Source organism: Mus caroli, unplaced genomic scaffold (assembly GCF_978045245.1).
Source record: "Mus caroli unplaced genomic scaffold, Mus_caroli_1 scaffold_17, whole genome shotgun sequence".
Lineage (NCBI taxonomy): Eukaryota > Metazoa > Chordata > Mammalia > Rodentia > Muridae > Mus > Mus caroli.
Genome location: NW_028227272.1, coordinates 5,471,214 through 5,485,970, shown reverse-complemented (window position 1 = coordinate 5,485,970; position 14,757 = coordinate 5,471,214). Strand labels below are relative to the sequence as shown.

Below are 14,757 nucleotides of genomic sequence, written 5' to 3'. Positions count from 1 at the left end.
CCAACTTTGAACCTACTTCCTAGGTAGGGATCACATGTATTTGACACTGTGGCAGGTTCTATGCAATGTTCCATACTGCTACCAAATGAGCAACATTCCAGCCCTGTGAGTGCTATTCTGAGTCCTGAGGCTGTTAAATTTATGTAAGCCTAAATATAACTTAAAATAGAAACCATAATTACATCTTACAGTCAAGGAAGCTGAGGCAGGAAGTTAACTAGGTTGGTTCAAGGTCACACAACTCATTAAATGCTGGAGTCAGGATTCAAATCCTGCAGTTTATCTCCAGAGACTGAATCTGAGCATTGAGTCATGCATGTTTCATACTTCTGATCTGCATAATGTTGTTTAACATTCCACATGAGGCTTTTATCTTTATGTGTACGAGTGTGCCCATTCATGAGTGGAGGGTGGGGGATCAGAGAGCAGCTCTGATGTCAGCCCTCACCTTCTAACTTGTTTGAAATAGGGACTTTTTTTTCCCCCTCTTGCATACATCCAGACTGCCTCAAGCTTCCAGGTCCTCTCAGTATTGACATGGAAACTTCTAGTTCTTTGGAGAGTTATGTCAAATGTTTTGCTGGGCCATCCTGCTAAAGCAAACACGTGAAAGACTGTTTTCCTGAAGCAGCCACAGGTAAAAGGATGTTTGGATATAGCAACACATGAAAGGACCTGTAATGAGGGAGTATAAACATGACACCACAGTGGGAGATGAACACTGGGCTTTTGTTTGGTTTGCTCTGCCTCGCTACTCTTTGTTAAAGATTCACATGTATTGGCCTGCCTTACGCCTTACATGGTGTGCAGCCATTGAGAGAAACTGGTCCAAAAACTGCTCATAAGGTTCCTGTGGTGGCTTGCTGCTTATGTGACCTGACTTTAAGCCGGCTGGCGAGCATGGTGGATTCTTCAGCATTAAACTACAGCTGTGGGTTCGTGCCTGGTGTCTGCTTGCTGAAGGGACTGGACTGTAGCTGCTGGTTCATGCCTGGTGTCATCCTGCCTAGAGGACTGGTCTGCAGCTGCTGAGTCATATTTGGTGTTTGCTATGGGACTGAACTGCTGCCAAAGCAGACTGAGCTCGCCCCAAAGAACTCTTGCTGAACAGGTCCACTTCCCCCACATCCTAATAACTTTTCTCTTCCACTGCCTCTGCTGGGTGGCGATCTGGAAGAGAGGTTGAACCTAAAAGTAGGTTGCAAAAAATTATGCCTACACAGTATTCCTCCTATAGTGGTTTGAATGAGACTGTCTGTCTTGAGCTGGCAAGATGGCTCAGCAGGTAAGAGCACTGACTGCTCTTCTGAAGGTCCTGAGTTCAAATCCAAGAAACCACACGGTGGCTCACAACCATCCGTAATGAGATCTGATGCCCTCTTCTGGTGTGTCTGAAGACAGCAATAGTGTACTTATTTATAATAATAAATAAATCTTTAGGCCAGAGAAAGCAGAGACTGAGCGACCAGGGCCGACTGGAGCGAACATGGTTTACCAGATCCAGCAAAGGTCCTAAATTCAATTCCCAATAACCACATGAAGGGTCACAACCATCTGTTCAGCTACAGTGTACTCATATACATAAAATGTCTTAGTTCAGAGGTTTAGTCCATTTTCATCATGATGGGAAGCATGGCAGCATACAAACAGATGATGTGGTGCTGGAGGAACCTAAAGTTCTACATTTTGATCCCCAAGCAGCAGAGGGAACTGCTACACTGAGCATAGATTGAGCATGAGACCTAAAGACCTACTCCCACAGTGACACACTTCCTCCAACAAAGCCACACCCACCCCAACAAGGCCATACCTAACAGTACTGCTCCCAATGGGTCTATGGAGCCCAATCACACTCAAACTACAATAATAGCCCCCATACGTGATTTCATACCTTTGAATGTTTGGTTTCCAGTTAGTGGAACTGTTTTGGAAGGTTTAGAAAGTACGGCCTTACTGGAGGAAGTGTGTCACTGAGGTGTGGCTTTGAGGTTTCAAAAGCCCATACAAAGCACATACAGGCCCAGAGAGTGCCTATGTCTCTCTCCCCACCCCACCCCCACCATACCTCCATCCATCCATCCCTTCCTCTCCCTCTCCTTTTACCTGTCTGCCAGCAGATCAGGATGTTAGCTCTCATCCCCAAGCCTGCCTACCACCATACTTTCTGACATGATGATCATAGACTAACCCTCTGACAGTGTAAGCAATGTCCCCCAATTAAATGTTTTATGTCTCCTTGGTCATAGTGTTTCCTCACAGCAAAAAAAAAAAAAACGGTAACTAAGACATCTCCTTTTTACCCTGTACGAACACAAGGATTACAGAAGCACATCCCTGTAATATCCCTGGAGTCTGGGGATTTGAACTCAAGTTCTCACATCTGGCTAGCAATATTTATCCACTAAGCCATGTCCCTAACTCTAGATCATAGCTGATGTAGGGGATGCCTACATACACACACATACATATACACACACAGACACTAAGCTTAATTCAGAAAATGAATTCCTACCATCTGCTTTGAGCATTCACTTAAGAGTGCATGCAAGCAGTATGACTGGATATTTATTTCTGTTCTTTGTGTACCAGCAGTCTGCCTGAAGATCAACATGAGATGTGAAGGAATCAAGTCTGGTGGGAGGATGCTGATTAAGAACTTAATGGAAGGGCTGGAGAGATGGCTCAGTGGTTAAGAGCACTGACTGTTCTTCCAAAGGTCCTGAGTTCAAGTCCCACCAACCACACGATGGCTCACAACCACAATGTGATCTGACGCCCTCTTCTGGTGTGTCTGAAGAAAACTACAGTGTGATCATGTACATAAAGTAAATAAAAATTTAAAGGGGAGGAGTAGCTGGAGAGATGGCACAGTGGTTAAAAGCAATGACTGCTCTTCCAGAGGTTCTGAGTTCAATTCCCAGCACACACATGGTGGCTCACAAACATCTATAATCAGGATCTGATGCCCTCTTCTGGTGTGTCTAAAGATAGTGATAGTGTACTCGTATACATGAAATAAATAATTCTTAAAAACATGACACACAATATCAAGGCTATCAGATAACCCCAAATGTTACTTTCCCATTGAATCTCAAGCTCCGAAGAAGCACAGAAAGGGTCCCAGTTTGAGAAGTAAGCCACTTACCTTTGTGAGAAAGTGTACATTCCTGCTTCCAGGGTTGCCAGGGTTACCAGATGGTACATGTGTTCAAAGCACCCAGGAGGGTTCGGGAACGTTTATCAGAATGGTGTGACAACTGGAACTCACTGTACCTCAAGGCTGCTGACCTCTGTTCCTGCAGGACTGGCCATGAGTTTGTTGCCTCTGGCCAGTGGTTAACAGGTTTGTAACCACAGTTGGAACCTTTGGAAGGACTTTGGATAGAGCCCTGGTGAATGGCTGTATCCCTCATCTAGGAATGAATGAGAAGTTAGAGGGCTGAAGCAGGACCTGACCCTAAGATGGTCACTGGGTGACCATCACACACTGGTCCTGGGTGAACCACCAGTTCAAATCCAGAATAGGGAGGGTACAGCACCAATCCACTCTTCAGGTTTCCAAAACAGAACCTCCCAGTGGGTTTCGTTGAGTCAAGGTGCTCTGAACACACGAGCACAGAATGGAGGCACATCCCTGTAGTCTTAGGCCAACCTGACCAGTCTAGGAGTATCAAAATGCTGAGTGTGCAAGTGTGCTTCAGTCTGGTCAAATCGCAGAGGCAGGTACAGGGCAAATCACGTAACTGTCCTTAAAGAGGTGACCACTTTGAAACCATACCCTTAAGGAGTCACCTACATGGACCATTTCATATATCCACTGCCTTGGCTTAGCACTTGATAAACCTTAAGATGACATGGGCTTCGGGTAAGAGTACTGTGACCCAGTTTGAGACAAAATGCAAAGAAGGCCAAGGTGAGACCGGTGCTGATCCTTCTATGAATGGTTCTGGGGAGTTCCTTGGGTGCTGGAGGTATAGTTTCAGAGAACCAAGCCTTAGTAAGGGGGTAGGAAGCACCTGGACCCTGGGTTATAGCAGCAGGTCCACTGGATTCAAACCATGCCTTGCTCCACAATTCATTAGCTCCGAGACAGCATGTCTGGAGGGCCTATTGCTTTAAGGCCCTGGGGGGCGGAGCCCTGTTTCCCTGGAAGCAGCTTAGAGATATTTTTGTCTCCACAAGCCTCCACCCAAATAGGAAGTGAGTCACAGAAGAATGTAGGATTCCTGGCTGTAGAGGGATTCAGGCCGACCTTGTTGAAAATGGAGCTTTTGTGGAGGCCTGGCTCCAAGGTAAGAAACAGTGCAGAATCTGTTTACCTTCCTGGGTGACATGTAGCTTCCAGAAGATCTTGGTATCATTCAGGGGTGCCACACCCAAGCTTTCCAGGGTCATGTAAATGTTTGCGGTCTGGCCCTAGGCACTTAGAGGTGAGGCACTGATGCACCCCACACATCCCTGTGTTTCCTCGATTTGAACCCAAACATAAGCTAAGCGGGAAGCATCTACAAGTGCTTTCTCGACAGACAAGAAATTGGATAGATCCTGGTTCTAGTGATTCAGCCATTCCCTTAACCCTTCAGTGCCTCACTGTTCTCATCAATAAGATAAGAAGGTATTTACTACAAGAGACAAAGCCACCCAGGTTTATGCAGACACATTAAAACAGTAAACCAGTAAGGAAGTCACAAAACAAAATGCAAAAGTCAGGAATTAGAATTTTGCACTACAACATGCAACTGGGGTAAGAGAAGGAAGGCTCAAGTGGCTCAGAAAGCCTCAAGTAACTCCAGGCCTGTTTCTTCCATGCCTCAGAAGGGCCAGCTGAGGGGGTGGGGGTGGTAGAAATAATCTACATCTTCCTCTTTAAGGAGCCTTTCCTTCCAGATACTGGTCCCCTCAGTACCCCGTGCAAGCATGTTATTAATACCCAGAAATGTGGGTTTCCCTGGCATTCCAAAGGTTCTAGAAACCCAAATCAAGGTAGAAGCTTCAGGAATAGGTTTAAAAAGGGTTTTAGCTGCAGCAGGCACTAGCTAGCACTGTACTGAAGGTGGAGGGAGTGCTAGGAACACAGGCAACCTGTTCATGGTGATAGTTTCATCATGCTTCCCACACACCTATAAACAAGCCAGTCTTCTCATCTGGGGACATGGTCCACCTCAACTCTCTTGGAGAAATGTGCCACGGTCATCTCAAAGGATCCACTAGGAACCTCTGATATGCTATCAGGTAGGAGCACTTTCTACATCGTCTTTCACACCTGAAATGGTACTTTTGGTTACTGGCTTGCAAGAACAGATGTTTGTGAATGATTTTTAAGGGTAGGGCATCCAGCCTATAACAGGATTTCAAAAGTGATGAGCTGGTTGGCCGGGCAGTGGTGGCGCACGCCTGGACTCCCAGCACTTGGGAGGCAGAGGCAGGCAGTTTTCTGAGTTCGAGGCCAGCCTGGTCTACAGAGTGAGTTCCAGGACAGCCAGGGCTACACAGAGAAACCCTGTGTCAAAAAACCAAAAAACAAACAAACAAAAAAGTAATGAGCTGCAACTGTGCTTCTGTATCAGGATACCTGGTGAGTTTACTGCAATGGCTGGTGCAGTTTAGAACCAAGTCTTCTCTGCTGGATCCATCAGACTTGACCTTAATTCCGTTTCCCTCATAGCAGGTGTGGCTCCAGAAGACCCGCACTAGATGAACTAACTGCAGAGCCGAAACTCACCTGTACCTGTACATACACACCCCTAAGTATAGTGTCATTTAAAAAACATTAAAACAAATGGCAGGACTCAGAACTTCCTTTTATTTAATTCACCTTTAGGCCGAGATAAGCAAGGGAGCAATGCTCAGTAGACAGAGCACACGCACAAGAGCGCCAGGCTGAGCATGCACAGACCTGAAGCCTTAGCTCCAGGTTCTCTGGATTTAACTCTCCTTCCCATGTCTCCATCTTCCAGAAAAATTCCACTGTAACACGTTGGGGGTAACCTACAGCTTGCCTGTGGTTAGGGCAGAGCGCCTGAAGGAAGGACTCCAGGGGCAGGATGGTCAGCAGAGACGTAGGCCCAAGGGCAGCCAATTCTCAGGTTTAGTTAAGAGTCCAGGACTTTAAGCCAAAGACTTCAGTGAAGGGATCAGGGAAGTAGATGCTGTTCTGCCCCAAACCTTTGGTCTCTATATGCTTGTACTCAATCACAGGAAGTGAATCCAGGAATGTTTTAAACCACAGGAGACACAGCACTGCCAGGTCATATCAGGTGAGTCATACCACAGCCTCTGACAGTGGCAATGCCAACTTCCTCCTGACCAGCCCAGTGATTAAGCCTGCCCCTGAGAAATGCAATGATCACAGTAGCTTCCTCCAAGCCTAGGGCCTGATGAGCCTAGTGCCAATGGTCACCTACAAAGAACCTAGCAAGAGGCCAACCCAACATTCCTTCCGCAGAACTATCAGCAGCTCTTGAGTGGTGGTTCTTTACTTACAGAGCTTTAAGTATCTTTAAGAAAAAACAATACGCCAGGCGTGGTGGGCACGCCCTTAATCCCAGCACTCAGGAGGCAGAGGCAGGTGGATTTCTGAGTTTGAGGCCAGCCTGGTCTACAAAGTGAGTTCCAGGATGGCCAGGGCTACACAGTGAAACCCTGTCTCGAAAAATCAAAAAAAAAAAACAAAAACAAAACAAAACAAAAAAAACAATACCTAGTTTTTCTGGGGTACAGCTTGAGAAAGGCTGCTTCTAATACACAAAGTTGAAACTATGAAATTGGAGAGAAGAGTGTTTTAGAATTGGAGGCTGGAAAATGGAACAGAATCCAAGAGACCAAGGAAAATTTGAGATGCCCACATCAGAGGGTATCCAAGTATCTATTGACATCTTCACCATGTAACAGGATCCAGGAAGGGCTGAAGGGTAAGTAGCTAGGGGCAAAACTGGATTTTCATCCACACCTCACCAACCCAAATCCATGCTTCTAATCACACATGTTCTGTAGTTCTTAGCAATCTAAAGGCCCAAGAAAAAGAAAAACAGATTTTATGAAAACTTTTGAGTTTTGTTTTGTTTTGAGACAGGGTTTTTCTGTGTAGCCCTGGCTGTCCTGAACTAGACTAGGCTGGTCTCAAACTCAGAGATCACCTGGCTCTACCTCTGGGACTAAGTGAGTGGGACTAAGGCATGCTTCACCATCATCTGGCTTTTTAAAACCACATTTCAATCTATTTCCTCATCCAGGAACTATCCATGCCCACCCTAGTTATTGCTGGGTGTTACTAGTCCAGACCCAGGTTCTCACGATGAGGGTGATGTTGCTATGGCATCATACAGCATGTTCAATAAGTACCCAGGACTATAGAAACCATCCTACAGTCAGGCCGTGGCGCACATCTTTAATCCCAGCACTCAGAAGGCAGAGGCAGGCAGATTTCTGAGTTCGAGGCCAGCCTGGTTCTACAAAGTGAGTTCCAGGACAGCCAGGGCTATACAGAGAAACCCTGTCTCGAAAAAACAAACAAACAAAAAAAGAATCCATCCTCCAAAAGGTGAATGCGGAATCTGAGGTTTATCAGTAGAAACTGTGAACATGTGTATGTATTCTTGACTTTCTTGAAGGAGTTATTTTTCACTGGAGATCATTGGTCCACAATGTGAAAAACCAAGATGAGCAAGAGGCAAGCCTTCCTGCACTTACTCAGTGTATTCTGTAACCCACACAGTTCTATGTAACCTTAAAACACTTGCAGCTACACAATATTACTGCACCCCAAGAACAGAGAGCAGTGGTCTAAGAATTTCCTCAAATCTCCACAATGGCCCATTCCTGGGTGGACTTAGGGATGTGTGCATTCTAAGTACACAAGTAAATACTGAGGCTACTGGGTCCCCAGGAGCTGAGACAGCTCCTACCTTGAAGACCTTCCTGTGGCGGGCTACAAACCACCACTCTGGGCTTGCCCAGTCCAGAGTGTCTCGTCTGGTTGATACCTATGCCGGAACTCTCCAAAGCAGCAGCAGACGATGTTGAGTCCAGGACTTCCTCTGGCCACCAGACCTGGAGCACAGGAATTCTACAACACCAACAGCTAAATCTGCCCACATGCCCCACAGTCAGAGGCTTTTTTTTTTTTTTTTTTTTTTGGTTTTTCGAGACAGGGTTTCTCTGTATAAAACCATTCAGAAATGATGAAACTGGGCCAGGAAAGGTAAAAAACTAGAAGCCAGCCAGGCACTGAAACACACAAATCATCCAGTAAATCAGCTTCCTTCATAGGAGAGGTCAAAATAAAACTCCAAGGTCTGCTGCAAAGAAGCCTAGACCCATAATGTTGGCTGAGATACAGGACAACAGACAAATGACCTCAATGCGAGGGTCTGCCTGCATTGGTGGTTTGACAGTGTGGTAGTTTCTTTTTGTGGTTGTTTTTATTTTAATTGAGCCATGGTCTCACTTTGTCACTGAGGCCAGACTAAAACTCACCATCATAGACTAGGCTGGCTCCAAATTCGTGGTTATCGTTCCTCCTCCTGACTTAGTCTCTCCAATGCTGGGATTACAGATGTAAGCCTGTTCCTTGCCTGAATGGTTAATTTCACCTGTAGAAGATTTGGTTTTTGTTTTTGTTTTTTTTTTTTGAGACAGGGTTTCTCTGTGTAGCCCTGGCTGTCCTGAACTCACTCTGTAGACCAGGCTGGCCTCGAACTCAGAAATCCGTCTGCCTCTACCTCCCGAGTGCTGGGATTGAAGGTGTGCCCACCACACCCAGCCTGTAGAAGATTCTTATAAAGGTTAAGCCAGAATAGTTGCTACTGCACTATGACTAATACTGAAAAGTTGAGACCTGCATAAAAGATACTGGAAAGATTGTCACCCTATTCTTATGGAAAACAATCAGTAAAACACAAAACAAGCTATATAGTACATTTCTGTAGCTTCTCATCTTTACTGAAACACTCAAACAACAGAAGCAAAGCTACCAGACACTTGGAAGAGCATCCATCAAACTATAACACCTGTGCTGGAACCTCAAGGACCACTTAGCACAAGCTGCTGCCTACTAATTTCACAAAGTTATAGCAAGCAGATCCCATCATAAAGTAAAGCCCTGACCTTGTTATAGCAAGCACGCCATGCCTGCCATACGCCTCAACTATTCTAGGCAGAAGCTCCCTTTCCAGGAAAAGTAACCTAAACCAAAAGTTTTAATAGCTTTCAGAACCGTAAGAGAAGTCACGAGTACTATATATGTATGAGAAGGCTCTCCTTTGTTTCAAGAACCCCCTTTAACTAAGCAGGTGAACATTGAATTTTAAACAGGATTCCTATGACTTGATTCCAAGCAGCATCAATTCTCAAGATTCCCATGCTCTCTAAAATAAAATACAAAATGTCCATTACAGTGGCACAGGCCTGTCACCCCAGAACTCAGGAGGTGTAGTCAGGAAGACCAGGACTTCAAGTTCATCCCCAGCTACAAGACAAGTTTGACAAGGTCAGCCTGGCTACATGAAACCCTGTCTCAAACCAATAAAATAAATAAAAATTTAAAAATCCACAAATAATCTAATACAGATATATCACTAATACATACCTCTATGTGGATAGTATTCATATTCAGAACTACAGCACTTTACTAACACTAACCAGGCTGCCCACATCTCCAACTAGAGGATATTTCAAAACCTTGATATCTTGCACCTTTGGTCACATGTTTAGCCCATCCCTTCTCTCTGAACTTTATGTGACTACATCAAAATTACTGGGACATGATGACCAGAACAAAAAATTACAGACAAGCCCCTGTTGTCTTTTTGGCATTTTCAATGATTTATTTGTATTATGGTTTAAGGTGTATGTCATTACTTCAATGAGGTAAACTACATTGATGATACTCGAATTTTGCTGTAAAAGATATTAAAAATTATAATAAAAGTTCGTGAGCCTGTCAGCTATGTTGAGGACACTGTAGTGGAGAACTGAGCCTGGCCTACCCCTGTCAGGTTAACGACAGAGCTAAGGAGATGCACTGTGTTAAGAATCAGACCCTGGCTCATGACAAATCTGACTCTGTTCTCCCATACTCAAGTGCTTAGCTTCAAGAGCAGCCCATTCTGTTCTTGATTGGCTGAAAAGGCCAAGCAAGCACCGTGCCAGTAAGCCATAGCACTTAGGCAACTGAAACAGGAGGATCGAATGCTAGAAGTCAGCATGAACTACACAAAAAGACCTGTCCAAAAAAAAAAGAAAAGAAAAAAAAAGTCAAAGTCAGTGCCTAATACTACACTTTGATGTTCTGCATCTTAACTAATAAAAACTTCCAAAAGATACTGAACTTCATCAGACTAACTCATGCTAAGATTAAAAAACACCTCACTTTGTACTGATGCGTCTCAGTCATTCTAGTCTGGCAGAACCAGGAAGGAAAGGGACAGGAGAGGTAGTGGGGAAGTGCTACTAATGAGTTGAGGAGGTACTGCATATGGAAGGCAATGGAAAAAAGTAACCAGTGCTAAAGGTTTTAAAAAGTTTAATGGAGCCAATAATCCGGCATATAAATTGTGTTCTGGCAGACATTAGACCTGCTTTCTCTTACCAAAGAAAATGGCACGTTTTATCAAAATTTGACAACTGTGAGTAAAGGGCACTGAGATTCAGCTTCAGAGCACCAACTGAAACCAAACAACCAAGACCATCCTTAGTCAGCCTGGACAGAGGAGACACAACACGCATGGAGGGAGATGACACGTGGTCCTCAGTCTCAAGTCCCTCAGGAATGGGAGTTCAGGCTTCTTGTCAGCAGCCATCACACCGTCAAACCCCAATTCCAGCATCTATACTCACAACCACAGAAAAGCAAATTTGAACTCCATGTCTTAGTATATCCCAGGGAAGCCTGGAAGTACTTGTGATGCCCAGGCTTGTCCATTTAAGGTAAAATGACAGATTGCTATAATTTTTCCTGCTTTTCAAATAAACAAAGTAAAGCTCCACTTTTGCACAAACTGAGAAATACCTTACTTTCATTCCTAGTCTGAATATGGACTTCACTGTTTTAAATAAGGGCTAGATCTATAATGAATACAGAACTTCAATTCACAGGACATTTCTAACATTCCATTCACATCCCACTCAGCCAGTAATGGTTAACTTAGTAAGGTTTCTTCACAGAGAGGTATTATTAATGGCTGACAAAATTGCAAACTTTTAACAAAGTGCTGTAATTACCAGAAAAACCCTTACACTGATTTGCAGTGGTTATTAAGGATAAAAATAGAAGAAACTGAAACTGGACTACAAGTCTGCAAGGAAACCTTTTTCACTGTGCTACTTGATATATAATATAATAGGATAGAATGAATTACAGTACCTGGCAGGCTGACATCAGTCTTCTAAAAAAGACTACCATTCAGTTCAAAGTAGTAAAAATGCAGATGAAACATGCTCTAAAAGGTTGTAGCTACAAGAGGTCTTATATTTACCCAAAGAGGACTCTGGGAGCTTTTATTTGGGTCTACCTAACATCTAGAAAACCTCCATTCGATCTCATCATTTCCAGAAGGAAAGTCCAAACTGCATTTCTGAGAGAAATGGAGGGACAGGAAAAGCTGGGTTTTGCTATTTAAGTTACTTTCACATTAGTAGCAGATAAAACATATTTATCATCTTCCACCTACTATGACAACTACACACAGTAGGGCATCCATAAAAATGCAAAAAAACAAAACAAAACAAAACAAAAAACAACAACAACAAAAACCTAAACAATAAATATCTACTCCCACCGTCCATTTCTTCTCACTACCACCAAACCAAAAGGGAAGCCCACTCTCAAAGATCATGACCTGTTTTTCAGGTCACTTTGAATGCAGTCTGTGTTTAACCATAAGTTAAGTACCCGGCATAGGAAGTAGTACTTGTCTTAAAACTGAGTTGAAGCCTACAGGGTTATTCTGGGGACAGTTTAATATTGCTATTTTCAGAGCACTAACACACACAAAGTGAATCCGATAGAGTTCTGTGTATTGATTCATATTACGTATTACTTGCATGACCACCATAGCACCTCTTTACGTCTCACAATCACCAGAGTTTTGAAAACTGTTTTGAAAACTGAAAACTGGGCATAATCTGATAATCAGAAATTACACACTATCACTATGGAAACCAGATATGTGGTTCAGTGTGGCTGCAAAAATGGAAGCCTGAAGATCTGGCTTGCAAGCCAGATCAAGGTTTTAGACAATTGTAGGAACCTGGCAATACTGTTTTAAGTAAAAATACTCAATACAGCAGGAAATGGACCAAAAAATAAAAATAAGAAAGCATTCTATAACCAAATAAACATCTGTTATTTCCTTTCCCTTTGAGAATAAATACAGTTAAGGTCACTTTTCGCCTTGAAACGGATATATGTTTGCCTATGATGATCTTGCTAATGACTACAATAGTTCAAGTCCTCTGCTAGGATTATAGTTTGAGAAAGCCATAGTTACAGGAGGCATCTACTGTAAATACCTAGAACTTCCTTTTATGGCAACCACTAGAGAATTCACTTTTCTTAAACAGTGAACAAGGGAAGATGGCCTCATGTTTCCTTTGCAATAATAGTATATGTTGAGGATCGAGTGGCTTTCAAGCAGCATGGTGGGTATGAAAATGTCTGCAGTTTAGAGCATTCTGTTGCGTTTATGGGTTGGTGAGTCTGTAATGACATCGCCACACTGGGCTGAGGTACGCTTTCTAGTTCCACCATTGTCCAAGTGGAGTGCCATTTCTTCTGTTATGAAAGTGTTCAAATCGACATCATGGAGTCCATTTCTCCTTCGACTAGCATTCGGTCCACTGCTTACATGTGTAGGAGAGCCTGGGGTACTCGAGCGCACGCTTATACTAGCCATTGCACCACTAAGACCTAGGAAGAAGAAAAGAGGTTTTAGAGTTGCTCCATTATTTGACCCTTTTGAAAGCAACCCACTCTACTTTCCATGGTGCCACAGTGTCCAAGAGTGCCTGCCGGGTTTCTTTCTAAGGGCTCGGCAGGGAGTTAACATTTTTGTTGTTGGGTTTTGTTTTGTTTTTTGAGACAGGGTTTCTCTGTATAGCCCTGGCTGTCCTGGAATTCACTCTGTAGACCAGGCTGGCCTCGAACTAAGAAATCCACCTGCCTCTGCCTCCCAAGTGCTGGGATTAAAGGCGTGTGCCACCACTGCCCAGCTATTCTTTAAGGACCAACCATATGGTTTTGACCTACAGTTTGTCGGCAACATAACCAATAAACTGTATGACTCATAATGGTTATTACTCATAAAGATGGCAACTAGTGCTTATGGAAGCCAAATGCACCAAGCACTGTCCTGGGAACACTCAGATCCTCCTGCCTTTCACTAGGCAAGTGCTACACACACTTTACAGACCAGGACAGGAGGAAGTGCTTGCTTGAAGCAGGGCGTTTTGTTTGATCCACTGTCACCATTCTTACAATCTCTGATGCGTGTCTGTGTGTGTGATGATGTAAGGAAAGCAAAAAAGGCATTTCTAGGTCTAAGTAGGCTTTGTCCCTTTAGATAAGGTGACTGCATAATGTATCATCCCAAGCACTCCATTATTAAGCCTGAAAAATCACTGTTATAAATTATACTGGACCACTGGTGGGTGTGCCCTGGACAAATAAGGGCTCTATCACCAAATGAGGTCTGGACTGTATCTGGCAGACACCCTAAAGATAGCTAGCACCAGAGCCTAAGTCAATACCATTTCCAATCCTTCAAAGAAAGAATAAGAAAGGGGTGGATAAAGAATCCTGCTTCATGTCCCAGCACTGACTGCTGAGCCCTCATTGCTTAGAATAGTAGCAGTTAAGGAAGGACACATACAGTCCACCCCAATTGTTCAAGACAAGCCTATGAAAGGCATGTGCCAAGCCAGGGCACAGAAACTGTAACATTACAGTTAAATCCTAGCATGGTCAGTGCCATCTCCCACCTCATGAATGTCTACCTCACTTAGATTCTGCCACTGCCTGACTCAGGAGAATGATTTGCTATGAGTGATACTTCCAAGAGTAAGAACCTCCCCTGATCCTTTAAAGCAAAGTTCCGTTTGACCTGGTAGTGCCAAAAGGAAAACATTTTCAACTCAAAAATAATGCTTTGAATATTAAGCACAAAGGGACATACATACTCTGCACCTGCCAAATCAAATCTACTAAATCCCAAAGCTGTTCTTACTGTACAAACACTTCTTGGGAACAATCTCCATCCACAGCCACTTCCCACTCTTTTCCGCAGTCATGCAACCAAGGCTCGCACCCTTTTTTACAATGGTGATCTGGGGAAAATAAGTGTCCCTCTTTACCTCTCCACCTTTCAAAGGCCAGCACCTGTTTGTTCTTGGTTGGGCGCAGGGTGCGCACCAATGCTGGTTTGCTTCCAGGATCAAGCATTGTTAGTCCTCAAAGTCACCTATAGCTCGGACTACAAGAGTTAAGCGCCCTGCCCAAGGGCTCAGGTTGTAAGCAGCAGCTGAGTCTCAAGCACAAGGGCAAGAGAGTCTACACAGTAAGTTGTTACACTGCCTTCTCTTAGGAGGCTGAAACAGGAAAACTCTGTTAGACACACGCACACGCACGCCTAACTTTTTTTTAAAGTAAAGATTCAGGGCCAGCTTACTCACCCTGCCCTCTGTATCCTATCCTAGCACTTTAACTGTTTTATTACCAATATCAATGGTTAGTGGTACAAAGTCAGAACTGTTCTTTTTTTC

At 43.9% G+C, this 14,757-nt stretch overlaps 1 protein-coding gene and 1 long non-coding RNA gene across 2 annotated transcripts in view; one reads left to right on the top strand and one right to left on the bottom strand.

Moving 5' to 3' along the window:
* The first annotated feature begins 4,220 nt into the window (after positions 1 to 4,220).
* LOC147000574 (uncharacterized) lies at positions 4,221 to 7,760 on the top strand. The gene is made up of 3 exons (XR_015045689.1): positions 4,221 to 4,292; positions 6,199 to 6,257; positions 7,611 to 7,760. It is a non-coding gene; the product is annotated as an uncharacterized LOC147000574 (long non-coding RNA).
* Positions 7,761 to 9,798: 2,038 nt separating this feature from the next.
* The window catches only part of Hapstr1 (HUWE1 associated protein modifying stress responses), a 29,986-nt gene continuing 25,027 nt past the window's right edge, over positions 9,799 to 14,757 (bottom strand). Inside the window, exon 4 of the mRNA XM_021185495.3 lies at positions 9,799 to 12,907. Within this exon, the coding sequence (XP_021041154.1) occupies positions 12,663 to 12,907 (245 nt within the window). The 3' untranslated portion in view covers positions 9,799 to 12,662. The remainder of the gene's footprint in view (positions 12,908 to 14,757) is intronic.